Genomic DNA, 24,577 nt, shown 5'->3' with positions numbered 1-24,577 from the left:
CTTCTTAGTCCAAGTAGTTACTTCCTCTAAGGATTCTTTGAGTCTCCATTGTGATTTAGATATTTTCTTCAGTGTCCATATAGTTCTGTGATACTACTTTTTTTAAAAAAAATATATTTATTTATTTATTTATTTATTTGAGAGAGAGGGAGAGAGAGTGAGGGAAAGGTAGAGGGAGAAATAGAGAATCTTCAGCAGACTCTGTGCTGAGCACAGAGCCCCATGAGGATCCCAATCTCACAATCCTGAGATCATGACCTGAGCAGAAAGCAAGAGTTGGATGCCTAACCGACTGAGCCACCCAGGTGCCCCTGTGATACTACTTCTTATTCATTATTGTTATTTTATTCAGTTTAATGTCCTGGCCACTAGACTATATAAACTATTTGTGAGGTCAAGGATGTTTCTTATATGATCTTATATTACCATCACTAAGGAAAGCCTAATATTATTTAATAAAATGTTGCAGAAAGGAAGGAAGAAAGACTATCTCTATCCAGGTCTTGCATGGTCATACTGGCTAGTCTGTGTTTGGAAGAAGACTGAGGAAAACTTTGCAAATTTGTTTGGTTTTCACACTATATATGATGGGGTTTAGCACTGGGGGAAATAGGAAGTGGAGATTTGACATCAGTGTATGGACGTAGGGAGAAGCATTGTGACCAAAGTGATGGACCAAAGTCAAAATGATCCAAGGGATGTAGAAAATGGCAGCAGCACCAACATGAGAGACACAGGTGCCAAAAGGCTTTTGCCTCTCCTGTGGGGAGGCAATGCTGAGGATGGACTTGATGATGAGCACATAGTAGAGAAAAATGCAGGGAATATCTATACCTGATGTCAGAATGAGAGGGACAAAGCTGCAGATGCTGTTAACTTTGATACTTGAGCAAGAACCCTTAATCACGTCAGGGTGGTAGCAATAGGAGTGGGAGAGCACATTAGGACCACAGAAGGGTAACCGCCTAAGGAGCAGGAGCAAGGGCATCGGATCGACCAGCATTCATACAAAAATCAGCAGACCAGCTTTGAGCATTCTAGAGTTGGTCAGAACCACAGCATACCTTAGGGGGTTGCAGATGGCAAGAAAGCGGTCAAAAGCCATGGCCAAAAGTACAGAGGATTCCATGAGGGTGAATCCATGCAAAAGAACATCTGCACAATGCAGGCAGCTAGGCTGATGATCCTGGCATTGAACCAGAGGACACCCAGTGCTGTGGGAAGAGAAGAAATAGTGTTTCCCAAGTCAGTGGCAGAGAGCATGGAGAGGAAATAGTACGTGGGCTGGTGGAGGCTGGAGTCTGTGATCACCACATACAGGACAGTGCTATTCCCCAAGAGGGCAACCACACAGAGGAAGTAAAAAGGGATGGAAAGCTAGATGTGAAAAGCATCTAGCCCTGGAACTCCAGTCAAGAAGAAAGTTGGGGGAGTGGAGTTACCAATGGATAGCTTGCTGGATTGCATGAGGTGGCACTCGCCTCCAGTACGTTCCTGCAATGACACATGTCATTGAGTCAAAGCTATCTGTCGGGCATTTAATACTTGTTTTAATTATTCTATGTCGTCCTTATAGCTACTTTAGAGTTAGCTCTTATCTATCATCTTCATTTTACAGATAAGTAAGTAGAGGTTCAGCCAGGTTAAGTTAATTCATTGAATACAAGTAAAGGACAAGTCTTTCGGACTCCAAGCTGTCACTTTTCCTACTAAATCATGCTTAGCACATGCTATGAGCATCAGGGCTGAAACTAGGGTGAGGTAAGTAAGACATTTGTCCTGGGCATGAAATATGAGAAGGGTGCTATAAAACGTTTACCAATCAGATAAATAACATTTTGCGCAATATTTAAGAAATCAATATTAATGCAAAAATCCATGATGAACAGAACATCAAAATTCTTTTTTTAATAATAATTTTTTATTGTTATGTTAGTCACCACACAGTACATCCTTAGTTTTTGATGTAGTGTTCCATGATTCATTATTTGCACATATCACCCAGTGCTCCATGCAATACGTGCCCTCCTTACTACCCATCACCGGCCTATCCCAGTGCCCCACCCCCCTCCCCTCTGAAGCCCTCAATTCTAAATAAAGACTAGAGTGGTGCTAAACCACAGCAGAGTTTGTGGCAAAATGAAAAATATGCACCCATATGTACATGTTTGTATGCATTTTTTAGTACTTAATCTTTTCTTGAACATTAAAATACTTGAAAAATTGAGGGGTGCCTGGGTGGCTCGGTTGGTTAGATGTCTGCCTTCTGCTCTGGTTATGATCCCCGGGTCTTGGGATGGAGTCCTGCATCAGGCTCCGTGCTCAGCAGGGAGCCTGCTCCTCCCTCTCCTCCCTGTTCTGCTATCTCTCATTAAAATAAATAAATAAATAAGATAAAATACTTGAAAAATTGGAAAGTAATTGTGTTAAATATCATACCATTGTTTTAAATTTAAATCTTATTTCATCTAAAATCCGTTCAAAATCGTTTAGAATCCTCACTTATGCAGGAGAAAACTTCCAACATGCCAGTTTTCTCAGTTGAAAATGAGATAAGCAAAGAAGTTCATACTCCAAGTACTATCGATGAGCTTGTTTCCATAAAAATTACTAGTGCACATTTTTCCTTTTGCCTTGGGCTCTAATATAGCTTGGTGTGGCTCTGGTCTCTATATAAAATTTTAATATTTTATTAATCATGGATTAAAAATTAATTTAGATTTTAAGAATATTGCACTAAAATTTTATAATCACCATTACTGAATTTGTGATGTCTCCCTAAATTTAGGACTCTCTTCAAGGTAAGTATCAGCCCTTAGCCGTTGCTGTCCTTGATATGTATGTCTGCATCTCAACATGAATGAGGCCAGGAAAATTTTCATGATTCTCAGTTTCAGGGGAAAGTTTGAATACTCCTGTTAATTTTAGACTTCTAAAGAGTGTCTGCAGGATATATTCCCCTTCACTCGCTCCCATTTCCATCTCCCTCCCCACTACTCCAGGAAGCCTAGAGAGGAAGGAAAGAGATAGTACTCCCTCTTCCTCTTTCATGTTCCTACTCCAGTTTTCCCCCACTTCTCTGTCTCCCTGCTTCTCCCTCTCTTCTTCTGGTCTTTGTATCCTTACTTGCTATTCAGGGGAGGAAGATGCTACTTTGTCCTCTCAGGACCTTATCAGAGAGGAGAGAAGTGAGAGTGCCTGCACTGTTTCTGAGACACTTGGTGGGGGAGAATTTCAACCTTTTTTTGTAGGAGCCAAGTACCATTTATACGGCTGCTCCCAGATGATTGAGATATCAAGAGCAGGACCCCTAGCCCCAGTGGGGCCTCCTCATCCTTCACAGAGAAAAACGTGTGATTTCCTCCGGGACCCCATGCACTTGAGAAGAACCTCACTACAGGAACACTCTTGCTTAGACATTAGCCACATCTTTCCTGCTTTGGATGAAGCCCACTGAAGGGGAAAGGAAAGGAAGCAACGTAACTGAGTGAGAAAAGGCCGGCACAGGGACAGATCTGTTATATACATCATCTAATATTCTTAATTTAGCATCTCATTTCTTGTGTTCTGTATTAAAAGAAAGATTCAATAAACTGAAGGAAGTAAGCACGTAGTAATTATTTTTTCATGAATTAAGGAAGGAAAAAAGATCAAAGACCAAAAGAAAGCATGAAAGCAAGTTGTCAATAAATAGATTTTTTTTTTTTTTTTGAGATATGGTTCAAGCGAAAGGTGTGCATGTTCAAGACCCTGAGGATGAAAGAATCTGAAAGAAGCCCTGTGGCTGGAGCCTAGGAAAGCATGCCTTTCGTCTTTATTCTGAAACAATAGAGAACAGCAGAGGGATTTAATCCCTAAGGGACATGAACACATCTGCAAGTTAAAATGATCATTGTTGTTCTTTGGATAACAAATGAGAATGCAGAGGGTTAAGCATGGCATATCTCTATCACCACTTTGTTATAGTGCAAATTGAAGCTCAGATTACTATTAATTTTTTCCAGGTTGTTGGAGAAATGCTTGACACCTCACTGTATAAGTTTAGGGTATACACCATGAGGTTTGACTTACATACATTGTGAAATGATTATAATGGGTTTCATTAACATCCATTATCTCATATAGATGCATTAAAAAGAAAAGCATATTCTCCTTGTGATGAGAACTCTTAGGATTTACTCTTTCAGAACTTTCTTACGTATCATACAGCAGTGTTAGCTATAGTCGTCATGTTGTATATGACATCCTAGTACTTACCTATCTTACAACTGGAAGTTTGTACTTTGACCACCTTCCCCCAATTCCTCCTCCCCACACCCCATACCACCTCTGGTAACCACAGTGGGACCTCTTTTACTAGGAGGGGGGTAAAGCAAAGGTTCATGATTCTTAGAGATATATTTAAAAATTTTTTAAACATAAAAATATATAACACCATTTTTCTACTTAATGTTTGTATTTATTTCAATACCATTGGTACTTGATTTTAGTGCAATCAATTATAAGAAACACTTTGATTTATTAACATGCTTTAAGAAAAGAAAAATCATACAATGGTTATATATGTTGATTATGAAATACATTCTTAATTCATACACTTTAAAGGTAAAAACAATTCCTGTTAGCATATTAGAAATAAAGATACTCTTCTTTGGTTACAAATGAAGAAATGGTCATTTATCTAAATTCCATAATAACTGCACTGACACTGGCAAAATAGAACATGTTTATTAGAATGCAGTCATATTCAGTCCTCACTTCACATTAGCATTAACTGGGAAGTTGGGACTTTTGACTTGAGTTCTATTTGATTTGGTATAGAGGAAGGATAGACAATTACTCTGTTTTTTTAATGTGTTTTTATTATATTATGTTAGTCACCATACAGTACATCCCTGGTTTTTGATGTAAAGTTCGATGATTCATTACTTGCGTATAACACCCAGTGCACCATGCAATACGTGCCCTCCTTACTACCCATCACCAGTCTATCCCATCCCCCACCTCCCTCCCCTCTGAGGCCCTCAGTTTGTTTCTCAGAGTCCATAGTCTCCCATGCTTCACTCCCCCTTCTGATTACCCCCCCTTCTTTATCCCTTTCTTCCCCTACCAATCTTCCTAGTTCTTATGTTCCATAGATGAGAGAAATCATATGATAATTGTCTTTCTCTGCTTGACTTATTTCACTTAGCATTATCTCCTCCAGTCCCATCCATGTTGCAGCAAATGTTGAGAATTTGTTCTTTCTGATAGCTGAGTAATATTCCATTGTATATATGGACCACAACTTCTTAATCCAGTCATCTGTTGAAGGGCATCTCGTCTCCTTCCACGATTTAGCTATTGTGGACATTGCTGCTATGAACATTGGGGTGCATATGGCCCTTCTCTTCACTACGTCTGTATCTTTGGGGTAAACACCCAGTAGTGCAATGGCTGGATCATAGGGTAGCTCAATGTTTAACTTTTTAAGGGACCTCCACACTGTTTTCCAGAGTGGCTGTACCAACTTGCATTCCCACCACAATGTAGGAGGAATCCCCTTTCTCCACATCCTCTCCAACATTTTTTGTTTCTTGCCTTGTCAATTTTTGCCATTCTAACTGGCGTAAGGTGGTATCTTAGTGTGGTTTTGATTTGAATTTCCCTGATGGCTAATGATTTTGAACATTTTTTCATGTGTCTGTTAGCCATTTGTATGTCTTCATTGGAAAAGTGTCTGTTCATACAATTACTCTTGAAGGTAACAGTCCTAGGATGGAATTCTAGGGACCCCATCCTGATTTTTCCAATACTTCTTTGGAATTCCTGGAAAACTTGATAAACCTCTCTGGATCTTCCCTTCTTAATTGCATTTACTGAGCACGACGTGATTAATTATCTCACTGATTCCAGTAGCTGCCTGCAAGTAAACAGCAATATCTTCACTTCATATGTCAAGAAATGAAGAATCAAAAAGTGAAGGATCCTGTCAAGTTTTAGATAGATAGAATCAGAGGTAAAATTTGAACATAGATTTGTCTAAAGATTCTAAAATTTTTGCCCCAGTCGAAAGTTTAATGGCAAAGTTTTATTTTAAGTAAACCTTTTATTGAAGTATAACACACATTACAGGGTACCACCATAATTGTACAGCTTGGATTTCCCCATTTGAACATATTGGTGTAACCACAATCCAGTTAAAGTAACAGGCAATTACTAGCACCCCAGAAGCCACCTTTCCAGATCTTTCAATCTTTCTTCCTCTCTCCTCAGAGGCAAGCACTCTTCTGACTTCTAACAAAATAGATTAATTTTGCCTGTTTCTGAACTGTAAGTGAATGGATTAGTGCTATATTTAAATGTAATATTTTACATCTGGCTCTTTAATATTTTATTGTTATTTTTTGCTTTACATTATGTTTGTGGAATTCATTCACATAGTTATGTCTAATTATAGTTCTTTCATTTTCATTGCTGTGTGATGTTCTACCCCATGGCTATACCTCACCTCAATTAAGTTATCCATTTGGTTGTTAATGGGTATTTGGTGGTTTTCCTGGTTTTGTTTTCTATAGCCAATAATTCTGCTGTGAGCATTGTTTTCCTTGGCATTCAGGAACTATATGGATGCATTGAGCATAGTTGCAAGCCTGAGAGGAAAATTGTTGGGTTAAACGCTAGTAGACATGACCAAGGAGTTTTCCAATGATAGGCACTTGCACCTGCACTATTAGGGCAAGAAGTTGAGTTAATTCACATTTTTCTCTGTAGGTGTGATTGCTATGTTTTTTGCTTATTTTAGTCTTTCTGGTCGATGTTTACTGGTATCTTGCTAATGTTTTAATTTGCATCTTCTTTGTGAGTAATCAAATAGACCTTCTGATATATTTTATCTTGTGTGGATACCTCCTTTTAGGAAATGCCTTTCCAAACTTTGTTTCTGTAATGACAAGTTTCATTTTCTATAAGAAGTACCTGCAAACAATACGAATGACACAATTAGAATGGTGAGCAAAGAGGTAGGTGCTACCTGTAACTTATTCCCACAACAGAAAGTTCCTTGTTTCTGTGGTTGTTGACCAAAGCCTGACCTTCCCAAGTCTTTTGCTTATTTTCTATCCAATCATGTCATTTTACCTCCTCATTACTCATTCTTGCCTTTCCTTTCCATGTGGCTATCCACAGATCAGGCAGCAGTTATTGAAGTAAGCATTCTTTTGCCATCACCATGGAATCCCTTTTAGTACTTGTCAAACGACCATGGTTACTGTGGGGTTTTCTGTTGTGCCCTATTATCTATTTTCCCCTCCTTGCACTGATACTACATTGTCTGTAACATGCTTTGCTGCCTAGTAGTATTAGCCCTTCAGAGTTCTTCTTCTGTAATAGTGCCTCGACATTCTAGATCCTTTACCTTTCCATGCGAATTTCAGCATAACTTCCAAGGAAGACCTCCTAGGAGTTGATTGGGGTTGAATAAGATCTGTTGACCATTTTTGGAAGAGCCTATGTATTTAAAAACATAGAACCTAGTAATTCATGAATGTGATAAATCCTTGTATTTGTATATCTTCTTTAATTTCTCCAACTAATGTTTAATCGTTTTCCTATTGATACTTCCACAAAGTTTTTTGATATATTCCAAATTCTATGATTTCTTCCTTTTTTTAAAAAATATTTTATTTATGTATATGGGAGAGAGAGAGTGAGTGAGAGAGAGAGAGAGAGCAGGAGCTGGGGGGGGGGGGTGAGCAGGGGAGGGGCAGAAGGAGAGGGAGAAGCAGACTCCCTCCCCACTGAGCAGGGAGCTCAATGCAGAGCTTGATCCCAGGACTGAGATCAATATCTGAGCCAAAAGCAGACGCTTAACCAACTGAGCCACCCAGGCACCCCCTAAGTTGTATGATTTCTGATGCTATTTTATTATATGATATCATGTGAGAACTTATTTTCTAATTAATTGTTGTTGATACATGTAGAAATACAATTGATATTTTAATATTGTTCTTGTATGCAGTTATCTTGCTTAATAATACTAATCACTAATAATCACTTACTTATGTCAATTATTTTATCTAATGCTATACCTGTTTGTTCTGATTATTATGTAAATGCAATTTCATGTCATCTGTAAATAATTTGTTTTGTTTGGATTCCTTCACAATGCTACAGTCCTTTACTTTTCTTGCCATCTTGTACTTCTTATGGTCTCTGACACTAAGTTAAATAAAATTAGTGATGGTAGGTATCTTCCTGTGCCCAAACTCAGAGAGAATATTTTCAGCATTTTAACATTAATCATGGTTTTTGATGAGGAAGTTTCTGCCCAGTTTACTAAGTTAAAATGAGTATCTATCAGAATTCATCTTTTTTTTTTCAAATTTACTACAGAATCACATAGTTTTTTCTTTCTATTCTATTAATGGATTGAATACATTAAATGATTGTCCTGTATTTTTGCTGGATTATTTTTAATAATATTTTATTTGGTAGTTTGGCCTCTATGTTAACAAGAGATTTGACTTCATTTTTTCTTGTTTTGCAATACCCTTTCAAAGTTTTTGGCCTCTCAAAATAGTTAGGAAATGTTCTTTTTTCTCTCCGTCTAGAGCCATCACTTCAGTCTCTGCCTCTGTGTTCACGTGTTCTCTGTGTGTGCATATCTCCGTGTGCAAATTTCCATTTTTTATGTTAATTTACGGGTCATTTTGGTTTGGGACTCACCAAAATGACCTCATTTGAACTGGACTACCTCTGTAAAGACCCTATCTGCAAATAAAGTCACATTCTGAGATACTCCAACATATCTTTTTTTGCGACATGGGGTTCGCAATTAACTGATAACATGGAATGGTTTTGAAATGGAAGGCACCAGTAGGACACACTGAGTGGTGAGATTGGAGCCATTCTGGGTATACATGGGGGTGAAAGCAATGGAAGAAGAAGCAGAGCACTGAGATATCCAGGGACAGAATGACACAAATGTGAGAGGCATGTGTACCAACCACCTTGGGCAGGGCTTCTCCACAGGGCAGCTAGAGCATGGCCTGCAGTATCATAACATATGGTATTGTAATGACAAATCTCTCAGATTAAACCACAAAGGCCGCAAGAGACCGTAAGTATGGTCTGGTGTCAGCATTTGCCAGTTTTAGCATAGCCACATGCACACAACAGGTCTTAGGGGATGATGTGGTTGAGGCGGAAGGGCAACCAGGAGATCATGAAGAAATGGGGGCTCACGCACAGCACGCTTTGTGGTATCACAGGTTTTCCCAGCTTGGCTGCCAATTATTGGAACAAAATGAGCAAATGAACATGGAAAGCAGATTGTCACATCTAGTACCCAACGCACATGGCCACCCCTGACTGACAGAGGAGAAAGTGTGGGTCAAGCAGACCAGCACAGTAGTGGCAGTTATAGTAGTTCATTTTATGGGCTTGCAGCCAATAAAATGGACAACCTCTTAGGTGAGGTGGAAGTAAGAGGACCTCTACCATGAGAGCTAGCAGGGCCAGGAAAAGATACAAGATGTGCAGGCCACATCAAAGAAGGGAGCTGCTTTTCACAACAGCCACAGCATAGCTGATAGAGAACAGGGAACAGATCCAGAATTGAGAATCCTCCTGCCTTGGACAGACCCAGGAAGTGGGTGGGATGCAGCCTCTGGTGATAGCATCTGAAGATAACTGCTGTTGGGGAAGGGACCTACCCTCTGAAGGGACTAACCGAGTCATAATCGCATACTGTTTTTGGGAAGACTGGGAACTCTGAGACCTGAGTGATCAGAAAATTGTCTTAATAAGATATAGAATGAAGAATAAACATTGCAAACATTAAGGTTCCCGATGGAAAGGAGTCACAATAAATGCTATGTTGATCCTCCTCCTTTACTACTCATAAAAGTCTATTGCATCTAAAGAAAGAAATTACTTTTTCATAATGTCCATGGCCATATCTGAACACTCTGATCTTTTATACAGATTTAATTAAGATAAATTGAAAAATGAAGAGAATGGGTAGAAGGAAGGAAGGTGTGATGTTGTGATTTATACTCAGAAATATGTATTTGGGCTTTGTCCCCTTTTCTGGCACAGAGCTCCTAAGGCTCATGGAACTTCCTGAGTGATAAGAGCCATTAGGTGTCTTTTGTCATGTTAATGAGACGAGCTTTAGACCCCACCCAAAGATGGGGGCTGGTTGCCAGAGGAACCAATTTGTGATTAGAGAGTTGAAACTTTCCAGTTCCACCTAGACCTCCAAGGATGGAGGGAGGGGCAAGAGTTTTATCCAGTTGCCAATGTCCAATGACTTAAGCAGTCAATTGTGGGTATGTAATGGAGCATCCATAAAAAATCCCAGGAGGACAAGGTTCCCAGAGATTCTGAGTTGATGAATAATATATGGAGACTAGGGAGCATAATACAATGAAGAGGGCATAGAAGTTCCATGCTCTTTCCCAATTCCTTGCCCTAGGCATATCTTCCATCTGGCTGTTCCTGAGTTATATCCTTATAATAAACTAGTATTCTCCTAAGTAAAATGTTTCTGTGACTTCTGTATGTTTCCTTAGCATATTAATCAAACCCAAGGACTGGGTCATGGGAACCTCTGATTTATAGCCACTATATTAGAAGCATAGGGAAGAACCTGTTCTTGTGAATGATGTCCGAAATGGGGTGGGAGGTCTACTCTTGTAATATTGAACCCTTAAGTTGTGGAATCTGATGCTAACTCCTGAACTGAACTGTAGGATATACCAGGTGGTGTCCCAAGAATTGCTTTTTGGTGTGGAGTATCCCCATACACATTGGGATTTTGTCTCAGAATACCCCTTTAGAGGGAGAAAGAGAGACACAGAAGGAGAGATATCTAATTTCATCAGAGTCTTGCCCATCCTTCTCCTTGTGTTGCCTGGTAGACTGAAGAGGCCTCTGCCCAACCCATCCTAAGGATGTTGTAGAGGGGGTGGTGGTCAGGGTGTTTGGGGGGTGGGGGAAGGCTTAGTTTTATTGCAAGAAAAGAATTCATGGACTGACCTGACACAGTGGTTGAGTGGTCTAAGTGAAGAGGTTATGAGAGAGCACACTGCAGCTGTGAGAGTGGGAAGTTCAAGGGACAGCTGTGCAACTCAGTGTTTTGGTTTCTGTCATTTATTGACATATGTTGACTATGGGAGTGGAATATTTGTTTCTTGGGGAGGGGATTTCTGAAAAAGCAAGGCTTAGTGGCTCTTTTCTCTTACTTGGTCAGGGTCTCTGGCCTTCTTATCTTGGGCCTGTCTGGTTTGATCTGGCTTCTTGTGGAGTGCTGCCAGGACAGGCCCCTGACTTTTCCAATAGCTGGCCATGATTTCTCCTTTGGGGGCCTCTAGATATCCTGCAAAAGCCTATCTAACTGCCTACTCTAACTTGGGGAAGAGTGGAGACTTGCCCAATCACTCCCAGAAGAAAGGCAAGAGCTGGGAGAAAATCCCAGGTCTCCTGACTTTGTGTAGTGCTTCTCTCACTCCTTTGCTACTTCTAGGGAACTCTTAGGCCTAATTTCTGGGAAATTCAGGGCAAGGGATGCTGCCTCAGGGCTAGTTTCTTCAGTAGCTTCTCCTTGAAGCATTGCTATTACCAGTGAGTCAGTAACCCAATATTGCAGTTTAGATTCATGTGTTTATGTGCCTTATGAAAGTGAGAGCTCCCAGAGAACCCCTAAAATGGTTTATATGAAATAGTTTTTTTAGAATCCTACATGAGACCTTTTCAGAATGCAGTATTCATCATTCCCTTGTTTGTTCATTTAACAAATATTGAAGCGTTGCCCCATTGCAGACTGCTGAGTGTTGGGCATGCAACATTAAGAATGATTTGGCATCTGCCCTCAAGAAAACTCAAGCAGTTGAAAGACAATAAAAAACCTAGCTGTTGAGGAGTAGTAAGATGGAAGACACACAGAAAAGTCACTATTGAAAAGTTACTGAATGATTAAAACAATGAATGAATGACTGCCTCTCCCATGTGGATTCCAGAAAACTGGCTTGAACACTAAGGCCACCAACCCAACTGAGCCAGAGTCTATACTGTCTTATGCTGGACCACTCCATTCCTTTTCCAGAGCCACGTTTTCTCTACCCTCAAAGATCTTTCCTTTCTGATGTCTGGCTTGCCCATTCCTGCTGCAGTCCCTGTGTTGTTTTACTGCTCTGTTCCTGGTGGTAAGAGGACCACTACTGCAGATCAGGTTAGGACACCCATGGAGCCCTTTCTACTCCACTCAGGAAGCCAGTTGAAATGGGGAGCCTGTTGCACAGGTATCCAGACTCTATCCCCTCGCCTCTACCATGAATCCTCTTTTAAACATGAGAGGTTTAAAATGAAGCTGCCACATTCAAGAAATGGGCACAGATTTCTTTTTAAATCTTCCCCTAGGGTGTAGTTTTGTACAACTCCAGGGGCATCAATAATATGGATTATCATGTAAATTCCTCTTTACAGTTGTATAATCCATAGCTCTTTATTTGTAAGCCTAAGACCTATACCTGATCTGGAGATCTGTTTTTTAATTTCTTAGCTTGTTTCTTCCCCTCCACCCCCATTTTTTGGCTCTTCTATATATGCTGGCTCCTAAATATACCCCAGGTTGTTACTTAGATTACGTGGTTTCTGTTTCCTCATCTACAAAATGGAACCAGATAATTTTACCTACGTGTACATAGGCACCTGCGGGCATCAAAGCCCTGTAAGAAATATCAGGCTAGTATTTGGAGGGCTTCCAGAAACTAGTGAATCCTACGTCTTTCTGCTATGGTCTGTACCTAAGGTAGACGCTTGAATATGGGAACCCAAAGACTGAGACTCCAGGTTTACCTGGGATGGGGATGAGGTGAAGGCTCTGCAAAGTGAGGCATCATACCTCCTTGGCCTTTTCTTCTTTCTCTGACCGTGGGAGTTTTAGCCTCAAAAGCTAGACAGGACTAGTCAGTGACTTCAGGAGTGGCAGACTGAGAATCAATAGTCAACACACCATCATATCATCAGGGTATAAAAGTGTGACAATAGCAGATTGTAGCAGGTGCTGTGAGAGCTTGGAGGAGAGGTATGTAGCATGAACTATGAACTTGTAATGTACATAACCACAGCAACAAATGCAGTACTGGCTCATAGTAAGTGATGAAGAAATGCTTGTTGAATTTTGGTGTAAAATGCCATCGTACTAATAACAAGGTGTTTCGCTCTGTGCAGAATACAGAATACTGATGAAACATTATTCTCCTCTTGAAGTTTCTCCAGAACTGAGGCCAGACGGCATAGATGGGCTCTGAGTAATGTTCAAAATCCAGGAGAAGCTGACCTGCTTTTGTTTAGTTCTGCCTGGCCTCTCCTAGTCAGTAGGTCACCTAGAGGTGTGTGCTCCCCAAGAGAAGAGAAGAGATGACTCTGCCCATCTCACAAATGGGAAATCCGATCCCTCACTCAAAGGACACCCTTGAGAGTTTTTGGAAATGAATACAGAGATGCTGAAATTACTTACAGATGTGATGTCCTGGACCCACTGTCCACTGGTTCTTCAGGTTGGAATGGAGGCAATCATCTATTTCCACTGATTCAGAATATTTAAGGCTACTTCTAACCAGGACAGAGCTGCACGGCCTAAGGAATGAGTTTTCCTATCGGAGCTGGGATTGTAGGTATCCAGTGTGCTTGTTTTGCTTATTTCTTACTAACTAGGTTCTCTGATTGCCGATCTCTCTTGTTCTCCATGCTATTCCCATCTTCTTACAGAATGTTTGGGGCAACATAATCGCTCAATCGGTATTCTTGACTCAAAATTTGAAATATTCCAAATATTTGTTAATAAAAAGAAGTTTATGAGGGACGAATTGTTTTTCATATATCAAATTTATCTTCTTTGACAAACAACATCCTTCAGAGTTTCCATGGGAGTAATGGAATGAGGCTTAGGACTGAAAAGTCTGGTGTCCCATTTGGGAGGAGTGAAGCCAAAATGGACCCGCCCATGCCATCTTGTGGTCAGCAGTGGAATTGTTGTGATGGTGGTACCAGGCCCATGTAAACGTTTAACCGTTCATTCCTGTAAGTAGTTTTCTGTAGTGAGCCTGGTTTGGGGATAGAATAGTGAATACCTATACTTTTATGGAAGTTATATTCCAGACAGAGGAACAGATGGTGAAGAAGTAATTTAAATAATTACACATTGTGTTAAGAGAGGGAGGAAATCAGATATTTGGGTTGAAAGAAAATTGCAGGCGGCAAGAACTAGTTGGATTACACAGTTTAAGAAACATCCTACTGATAAGGAGGGTATTAGTTGAGACCTAAAGGATATTGAGAGGAGCCTAGAATGTTGCAGAAAATAACAACTGAGGGAAGTAGGATGAGTTAGAGCAAAGCTCTGGACAGATAAGAAGTAGATATGTTTGGTAGAAGGCTAGAAAGGCTGAAGCAAGGGAAAAAGGTAAGAAATGGTATGGTAACAATACCGCAATGGGTATGTTGAAAAAATAGAATATACTACTCAGAATTAACAGGAAATAACGTACTTATCATACGTACAGCAGTATGGCTGAATCTGAAAAACTTTATACTGAGTGAAAGACACCAGACTCAAAAGAATGTATTATTTATTACTTCATTTCCAAAGTGCTAAGTGAGAGAAAAATTAATCTATAGTGAAAGACATTAGCTCAGGGTTTTCCTGGCTGGGGTGGAGAGGGGGTGATTGACCCCAGAGAGACATGAGAACCTTTTATGAAGTGAGGGAAATGTTCTGTGTCTGAATCGGGCTGGTAGCTACAGAGGGAGGCATGTGTCAGAACTCTTCAAAGTGTGGGTTAAAATATTTACATTTTATTGTCACAAGTTAAACAGCAACAAAGCTTATTTTAAGAGAAAAAAAGAGGGACTCCCAATCGGTAACTGATTTGCTGAGAACAGGATCAGGATCCCTTTGCATCTCTAATATTTGGAAATCATGAAAATGCTCCTTCAGAGTAGCCATTCATTTCTGGGGACACTTTTAGGCTCCTCTAGCTGTTTCTCCTGGGAGAAGCAACACGTTCCCGATTAACTCTTGAAGCACCTCCATCTGATGTTGGCTTTAGTAACATAAGAGCCTGAGTTCTAGAATCTTCCTTACTGCTGGCTTTGACAGGAGAGTGGTGAAGGAGGACAAATACACAGATGCAGTAAATGTGATAGATGGTTTTGCCTTGTTTGTGGTGATGCTATCATATGTGTATGCATATGTCCAAAGTCATCAAAATGCATACATCAAACATATGCACCTTTTTGTGTAAGTACGCCACAATAAAGTTGAAAAAATCAGAAAATATATAATTTTCTAAAACAGCTTAACATTTTAATTGAAAAGGGAATTAAATATTGACAAATCCTCAAACTTCTAGTGACTTTCTCACTACCTTTAATTATACACCTATCCTCAGAAGAGAATTTCCTTTTTCACTTTTTTTCCAAAACTTCTTCATTGTGCAGTCCATTGTCATCAGGGAACAGGCAATTTCTGGAAGGAGAGACCAACACTCACCCTACCAAATGCTCCCTGTTACCAGTCTCAAAATGTTGTGATTCTGGCAGCAATTTTCATGGAGATTTTCAAGCTTTTCTGGAACTTGCTGTATTCTGGAGTCCTTCATCCTGTCCGATTGCCTACTCTATTCCCCTAGGCTTTGGCACTGAATTAACCTTTTCTGTACACTTCTGTTCTTGTCTGAATTTGTTTTTTCTCATACTAAAATTACTTTCTCAATCAAGGATAGTTTTTTAAAATACATGAAAGTGCAAAAAGAAAATTAAAATACCGGGGCGCCTGGGTGGCACAGCCGTTGGGCGTCTGCCTTCGGCTCAGGGCGTGATCCCGGCGATCTGGGATCGAGCCCCACATCAGGCTCTTCTGCTATGAGCCTGCTTCTTCCTCTCCCACTCCCCCTGCTTGTGTTCCCTCTCTCGCTGGCTGTCTCTATCTCTGTCGAATAAATAAATAAAATCTTTAAAAAAAAAAAAAAAGAAAATTAAAATACCACAAGTCTCAGTATTGAGTTGCAATTTATTAGCATTTAGATATATTCCCGGAATCTTTTTCTATTAATGAATCTATACATGCCTTTGTACTTCATTTCCCACAAATACTATTTTTATGAAGTGATTCCAAGATGGGAAAAATACATGTACTTTATGATTCTTTTTTTTTTAAAGATTTTATTTATTTATTTGACAGAGATAGAGACAGCCAGCTAGAGAAGGAACACAAGCAGGGGGAGTGGGAGAGGAAGAAGCAGGCTCATAGCAGAGGAGCCTGATGTGGGGCCCGATCCCATAACGCCGAGATCACGCCCTGAGCTGAAGGCAGACGCTTAACCGCTGTGCCACCCAGGCGCCCCGATACTTTATAATTCTTTTGGTGGAAAGTTCTAATCTCCTTTTTAGCAAGGTATATCAACTTAGACTTGTCCTGGCAGGGTAAAAATCATTTTCAACTTAGTGGTCTGTGGACATTGGCATTCTGTACAAATCTTCATTTATATGATAGGTGGACATATCTTTTTACAGTTTTCTTGTGATGATGAAGATTAGTCAACTCAGTATTTATGATCAATCACATGTCAGAAAGCTCTTGTTCTGGGCATTTTGAAAATTGTTCCTTTTGTTCTGCAAGGTTGCTAATCTCTGGCCTTTTGTCGCAGAGATGACTTTGTTCTGATATGTGATGTGTCAGGAGAGTGGGGCAGTGGGGTTGGTTGTGATTCCATGACCCTTGGCTCAGGGATCTTTTCCACAACATCCTTGAATAACCCTGTCCCTGATCTGCTTGGTTCTAACTCCATAGATGATGGGGTTGAGCATGGGAGGTACCAGTAGATAGAGATTAGCAAACATGATATGTACCACTCGGGGCACATGATGTCCAAAGCGGTGGGTGAGGAAGGTAAAGAGGGCTGGGATATAAAAAGCTAAGATGACACAGATATGGGAAGCACATGTGCCAAAAGCCTTGAGCCGGGCTTCATCAGAGGGCAACCTCAGAACAGTTCTCAGAATCATCACATAGGATATACTGATGACAATGATATCAAAGCCAGCCACAGAGAAGGCCACAAAGAGCCCATATGCACGATTGACTCTAGTATCTGCACACACCAGCTTCAGCACAGCCATGTGCTCACAGTAGGACTGGGGAATGACATGGTTGGGGCAGAAGGGCATCCCGGAGACCATGAAGCAGAAGGGACTCACCCACAGCAACCCTCTCATCATCACAGCTGCTCCCAGTTTCCCCACCATAGCTGGGGTCAGGATAGTAGAGTGGTGGAGTGGGAAGCAGATAGCCACATAACGGTCCAAGGCCATAGCCATGAGCAGCCCAGACTCCACAGAAGAAAAGGCGTGGATGAAGAACACCTGGATGAGGCAGGCATGGTATTCAATCTCATGAGCATGAAACCAGAGTACAGCCAGCATTTTAGGTTGGGTGGAAGAGGAGAGGGTCAGATCAGTGATAGCCAGCATGGCTAGAAAGAGGTACATGGGCTCATGCAGAGTGTGGTCCATTCGGACTATATGAAGGACAATGATATTGCCAACTATAGCCACAAGATACATGGCACAGAGAGGAAAGGCAATCCAAAAGTGGTAATTCTCAAGTCCTGGGATCCCAAGTAGGATGAAGGACGCAGGTTGTGAAGAGCTATTCTCTGAAGCCAGCATCATAGAATGGTTATATTGTTCTCCCCTGAGAAGGTATGTACTCTATATAGGTGATAATAATCAAATGAATATTATTATTTATACTCTTTTGGAAAGAGCAATTTAATAATAGAGTAAAAAGGTTTAATGTTAAAGGAATAATTTTAACTGTTTTAATAAATAGATTTTTGCACATAAAGTGATGCTACTCTTTATTCCTCATTCATATTTATGTCATTCAAAATGGAATCAAAGCATACTAGCTGCAAGTGCGATTTTTGTCAAAGAATCAATATTTTCCTTGAAAATCGAATCTGGTAAGGGAAAACTAACCTGAGAAATAATGTCAGTAATAAGTCATTCTTGCCCTCCTATCCTTCAGAACTAACTAACTTGTTTAACCTTTCCCATAGGTTCTTTTCAGCCCTTTGTTTAAGCCACTTAGGCTACTTTTCAGGGTAGGAAGCCAGTTTGGAAGCCGCTTTGGCTTAAAGGCTCATAGCAAGGTATGTAGTGATGTTGAGTTAGCTCTGACTCTAGAAGTAACAGGAGAATTTGGGCTAGAGGATAACTGACAATTGTACACCTGTAATTAAACCTATTATCTTTAGCGTATGTCCTCCTAGATCAGAGGTCAGCAAACTTTTTTGTAAAAGGTGAGATCATACATATTTTAGGCTTTGTGCACTATACAGCCTCCGTTGTGACTAGTCAGTTTCGCCCCTGTAGCTTGAGAGCAGCCACAGTCAATACAGAAATGTGTGAGTGGGGCTACATTCCAATACAATTTTATTTATAAAAATAGCCTGCAAGCTGGATCTGGTCTGCAGGCTATAGTTTTCAAATTCCTGTCCTGATGGTAAATTTTCATGAGGGGAACCCTGAAAAGTGCACCATGCCTAGCACCTCTGTGCTTGGCACAGAATAAGGGTTTAATAAACATTTGCTGAAGCCAATAACACATAAATGTCGTTGTTCAGTGGCAATGGACTTTTTCACTGCTTAGCCAAATCTTAACATTGTTGGAGAAACCTTTAGACACTACTTTGGCACCACGGCCACAGGAGAGTTATACATAATTCTCATGCTAGAGTCTGCTGTGCTGGCCCGTGAAAGACCTGAATGCCCTCCTCTGCCTATACTTGCTTTACATGGTCGATCTTGTTGGATCCCTCTGGTGACTGTCACCTCCCTAGGAGTCCATGACACAGAAGCTTACCTGGTTCTTAAAGGCACCTTTTCACTATTTCATCTCAGTTGACCTGAATCTTTGTTTGAGTCTCCTCCATAACAGAAGCACCCAGACAAGAAGAGTATCTCTTCCCATAACAAATCACCTGTTGGGACTAACGAATGTTTCATTCATCCAGGCGTAATGGTTCCTAAAAAGGGTTTCTTCGAGATCCCAAATAGACCTAACCTCTTTCTGATTTTCCCTAGCTTTATAACATTGTGAGAGATATGGGGCTCAGACTTTACAAATCTTGCTCTACATTGGAGGCTTTCCTATCCTACCTTGATAATAGCTACAGGTTCGCTCAAAACAAATATTCCTATCCAGGTCATGGTGAAAATTCAGACACACACATTACCTGGGGTCGAGGGCTCTAGTTTTATCTGCTCCTGCCCGGCCTGTTCTTCCAGTTATATGTGCTGTTTGAACCGGAGTCTTCCTCTCTCCCTCCCTTCTGCTTCCTGTTTGTCACCCTCCATTTGTGAGGACATGGTCACTGAGGCTCATGGGCACCTGGAAAACATGCTGAGACCATCTTCATTCTTGCACTGGGTACTGGTGAGATGCCTGCTAAACCTGCAATTTCTCAAAGTGCATAATAATCTCCTTAATTAGTTGTGGAAGACATTGCATTTTTGTAAATATAACACCATAAGTATTTACATTTTATTGTTTTTAACTCTCACAAGTTTTCTGCCCATGAGCCATAATGAGGAACTCACCTGTACTCCATACTCCTTGTGGGGTGGCAACTCTTCTCAGGTGGTGACCTAGGACCCGTTTCTGAAGTAGGAGATGGGGTCCCTTAACAGGTGCCTTTCTTTCTTCCATACAACCGAATCGAATCTGGTGTCCTCAGTAACAGCAATTCCCTTGCCTTTCTTCCCCTCAGACTTATGCACTCGGCCAGTGCAGAGTGAAGGCTCCCAGTCATGTGGAGTGGACTGGGAATTTACCAATCTTGGATCATTTTGTGAAGTGTGTGAGGTTTTCAATCCTATTTCTGAGGCAGGCACATGTTATCAACTTGCTGCTGGGTGGAGGGCGGGGTATATGAATTCCCTCAAGAGTAGGAAAAGAAGAGCAATTTCCCTTCTTGCCCAACATTCCTTCCCCCTTTTCCTGCTTTTCAATATGTCCTTGTTGCTGCCCCACATGGGCTAGACCTCTAGTGAGCCTAGTGCTTACTGACAGAAGGAATTAAGTCATCTTTTTCAACATTATCACTGGGGTGATCACACACTGGTCTTCAGAGTTGATTTTTCTCTTCTGTAAATGTATAATCTAACTTGTGAGAACTTGGCATAGCCTTTGGATCAGAAAATATGGTTATAAGAATGCTGTTCTCACACTGATGGAGCTCAGCTTTCACCTGTGAGTGTGGGTGAATCCATGCTGGTACCACTGGCTCTGTTGGCCTTCAATTACTCCACCATTAAGTGGAGATAGTTATATCTGTCAGGTTAGCTGTGTTGCTCACACCTGAAGGGTCAAGGAGAAAATGAGCTGAGAGCTTGCTAAGGAATAGTTCAGGGACATTTAGACCATTTTCTCACCTTGGGGTGTCTAAAACCCAGGCATAGAGCAATAATGCTGGAGCAGGGTAGGATTCAGATCCAGTGTCCATCATGGAGGGATTGTGTGGACGCAGCCTTCCTACTTTTCTAGAATTTCCATGGAGGACACAGTGTGAGCAGTAAATCTTCTCCCAGTCTCCGAAGGAAATCCAGCAGTCAGGGATCTCTGGACCTGGAGGCCCCAGTGAGTCAAGCCATTCTGCACAATGTAACTTGCCTTGTCTTCCAGCTACTTGGAGCCTCCGTGAGTCCAACTTTTCTCTGGGAAACACAGAGATGACTAGGGTACAAGCAAATCACTCACCTTGAGCTCTCCTTCATCTCTGACCATGAGCAGCTCTAACTGGCTCCTGTGATTCAGCTTTTAGCAGAGACTGTAGATTAGGACCTATTTAAAGACGTGTTCAAGTCTGGCCTTTCCCTTCCCCAAGCATGAGTTCTCCCCCTCCTGGTAGGCCCCCCTGCCTCAATCTCTGGCTTCCTCTGAGACTAGAGACTAAAGCTGTAAGCATTAACCCCTAACTTGCCTCTCTCTGTATACATAAAAGCAAAGGCTGGGGAATTGAGTGCATGGGAAAGCATGTGTGTTGTGGAGAATACTCAATTGTGAGCTTATATGTATGCATGTATTTTTTGTTAGTCCAGAGTATGTTTATTTCCCATTGAGATACTTTATATAGTGTGAAAGTGTGTTGATATGTTTGTTGCTGTATTTGAGAGATGTATTAATAGACGTGTGTGTAAGGCCTGGATTTGAATGTGAATGGTATGTGTATAACGTGTTTGTGTAGGTGTGAATAACCATTTGCATTAAGTATGCATATTAATTGGAATAACTTGGCTCTGTGAGTACAAGGGCACTGCATACACTGTGTACATATGCTGAGCTCCAAAGCTGATAGTGTGAAATGCTACATCAGTGTGTAGATAGACAGGTGTGTATAGGCAAAATGTGTGGGTTTGAAGAGGTGTGGACAATCTGTTGGTGCTTTCATATGTACCTAGGTAGCTCTGGTTCTGAGGCCCTCCCACTTCCTATCAGAAGAGGCAGGAGGACTTCCAGATGGAGGTCTCGCCATAGTTCTTTTTGAAACTTGGTGAAGCTGGAAGGCCCTCCTCACTCAGCCTGAGCAGCTAAGCTTATGCCCAGCTTCCTCTCACACTCCATCCAGGTCCTTGCTGGTTTTTTCTTTTTTCTTTTTTCTCAGTGTTCCCTGATGTATGATATGTCAAATGAAGGTTTGAAAAACAAGTATTTTTTTTTTTTAAATGAGGATTTATTTGTGGAGTTCAAAGCTGTCAGACTTCAGAAGCCAAGCTCACAAAATCCACAACCCAACATACATTTATAGGGGAAAAAAAATCACACAAAAGGTTACCATGACTATTAGGTTTACAGTAATCTCTTTATGGTGAATGCCATCATCATGTTCACAAAGGTCAGGATTTATGTTAAGATATCACCATAACAAAAATCTGGGATAGAACTGTTTTTATTAGGGAGTCTAAGTATACAGGAAAGATTCAAGGTTTTATTATTTTGGGGATCAGGCTGATACTGTAATTTTGGATTTGTCTCTAGTTGCAATTTCTTTTTCTTTGTCTGCTTCCTTTAGCCTTGGTAAGTTAAACATTTGGTATTAGGAAAGTAGATAAAAGTGCCAGGCTCTCCTCCTCTCTCTTTTCTTGCTTTTTCTCCTCCTTCTCCCCTTCCCCTCTTGCCCCCATCCTCTCCTTCTTTCCTACCTCCCCCTCACCTTCCTCTTCTTTCTTGTCCTCTCCTTCTCCACCTGCTCTTCTCCTAGTCATCATTGTTGTCTTCTTCTTCTTCTTCTTCTTCTTCTTCTTCTTCTTCTTCTCCTTCTCCTTCTCCTTCTCCTTCTCCTTCTCCCTCTCCTCCTTCTTCTCCTTCTTCTTCATGGAGGAACTTTTCTCCCCAAATGAGATGTGGTGTCTAAGGATAGGACCTGAGTTTTCTCATCCCTTGCATCTTCCACAGTCCCAAATGCCATAGTGGCTCCAAACAGACATGACATCCAAGGTCTTGTGGAAGTTACTTATGAGGCCAGTCACACTCTTTTTCAAGTTAAAGTGGGCATGGCTTGCTGAAATGAGTGTGCAGCAGACAGATCAGTCCTTTCTTCATTTACCCTCCTAAAGTTCTCCTCATTGTTTGTGTCTTTCCAAAGCTGGTATCTCTGCAGGATGGATTGAGGACTTGGGTACCTTGTTCACAGCCCTTCTCTAAACCCCAGGCTCCAGTAGAACATGCAAAGATTTGTGAGCTGTATTGAGAGACTAGTTAAGATTGATTGCTATAGTCTTCTAGTCACACCAATGTGATTTACGTTTTATAGGGTTGTGAGGGGAGAGACAGAGAAAATGGAAAGGAAGTTTTGGTGGAAGAAGACATTGTTGAGCATATTGACCTGATAATCCTGGGACACTTCAATGAAACTCTGTCGAGAGCTCATCCACATTCATACCTTCATAGCTCCTATATCGTCCGTTGTATTGACCTTTATCCCCATAGTTGATAGTCAGTCACTTACGGACATGTCGTGAACCTTGTCATAACTCAGAGCTACTCAATCTCTGAATTTCTGAGCATCTCACTCTAACTATACCATCCTATCTTTCTAGTTGTTTTTAAAACTCATTCCATGTTTTCTACATCATCAGTTCCTTCCAACACTTTATATATTTTTTTCCAATCCTTTCAGCCCTCTTTTCTTTTACAGTTCTTGTCTATGAAACCTAGTCCTCATAGCTCATCATTTCAACCATACTCATGTGAATAACCTCAACAACTATCTCTCCAATCATATCTCTCCATAATCACTCTCAATGTGAATGGCCTAAATGCTCCCATAAAGTGCCACAGGGTTGCAGATTGGATAATAAGACATGACCCATCCATTTGCTGTCTACAAGAGACTCATCTTGTACCTAAAGATGCATCCAGACTGAAAGTGAAGAGATGGAAAACCATTTTTCATGCCAATGGACCTCAAAAGAAAGCTGGGGTTGTAATTCTCATATCAGACAGATTTGATTTTAAGAATACTTCTAACCAGGACAGAGCTGCATGGCTTAAGGAATGAGTTTTCCTTTTGTACTGATATTGTAGGTATCCAGTGTGCTTGTTTTGCTCATTTCTTACTGACTAGGTCTCTGATTGCCAGTCTCTCTTGTTCTCCATGCTATTCCCATCCTCTTACAGAATGTTTAGAGAAACATAATCGCCCAATAGGTATTTCTTGACTCGACATTTGAAATATTCCAAATAGTTTATATTTGTTAATAAAAAGAAGTAAATGGGGGATGAATTGTTTTTCATATATCAAATTTATCTGCTTTGACAAACAACATCCTTTAGAGTTTCCATGGGAATAATGAAATGAGGCCCTAGGACTGAAAAATCTGGTGTCCCATTTGGCAGGATGGAGGCCATAATGGACCTGCACATGCCATCCTGTGGTCAGCAGTGGAATTGTTGTGACGGTCATACCAGCCCCATATAATCATTTAAGCATTCATTCCTGTAAGTAGTTTTTTGGAGTAGCCTGGTTTGGGGATAGAATAGTGAATACCTGTGCTATACTTTTATGGAAGTTATATTCCAGACAGAGGAACAGATGGTGAATAAGTAATTTAAATAATTACACATTGTGTTAAGGGAGGGAGGAAATCAAATATTTGCGTTGAAAGAAAATTACAGGGAGTAAGAACTAGTTGACATACATAAGTTAAGAAACATCTCACTGATAAGGAAGGTATTAGGTGAGACCTAAGGGTTGTTGAGAGGAGCGTAGAATGTTCTAGAAAATAACAACTGTGGGAAGTGGGAAGATATAGAGCAAAGGTCTAGACAGATAAGAAGTGGATATGTTTGGAAGTAGGCTAGAAGGGCTGAAGCAAAGGAAAACGGTAACAGTTGGTATGGTAATACCTCAATGGGTATGTTGAAAAAATAGAGTACACTGCTCAGAATTAGCAGGAAATGACTTACTTATCATACATGCAACGTACGGCTAAATTTGAAAAACTTTATACTGAATGAAAGACACGG

At 40.8% G+C, this 24,577-nt stretch overlaps 2 protein-coding genes and 1 pseudogene across 2 annotated transcripts in view; 1 reads left to right on the top strand and 2 right to left on the bottom strand.

Annotated features, from left to right (window-relative positions):
- LOC123782525 (uncharacterized) overlaps positions 1 to 24,577 on the top strand; it is a 382,057-nt gene that overhangs the window by 231,886 nt on the left and 125,594 nt on the right. The window lies entirely within an intron of this gene.
- On the bottom strand, positions 521 to 11,333 carry LOC123782568 (olfactory receptor 51F1-like; annotated as a pseudogene).
- On the bottom strand, positions 16,771 to 17,718 carry LOC123782542 (olfactory receptor 52R1-like). Its single transcript, XM_045782768.2, has one exon. It carries the CDS (start codon positions 17,716 to 17,718, stop codon positions 16,771 to 16,773), a length of 948 nt encoding a protein of 315 aa, XP_045638724.2.

The sequence above is a fragment of the Ursus americanus genome, chromosome 16, assembly GCF_024610735.1.
Source record: "Ursus americanus isolate L20-20 chromosome 16, mUrsAme1.1.p, whole genome shotgun sequence".
Classification (NCBI taxonomy): domain Eukaryota; kingdom Metazoa; phylum Chordata; class Mammalia; order Carnivora; family Ursidae; genus Ursus; species Ursus americanus.
This window is presented reverse-complemented; position numbering and strand designations above follow the sequence as displayed.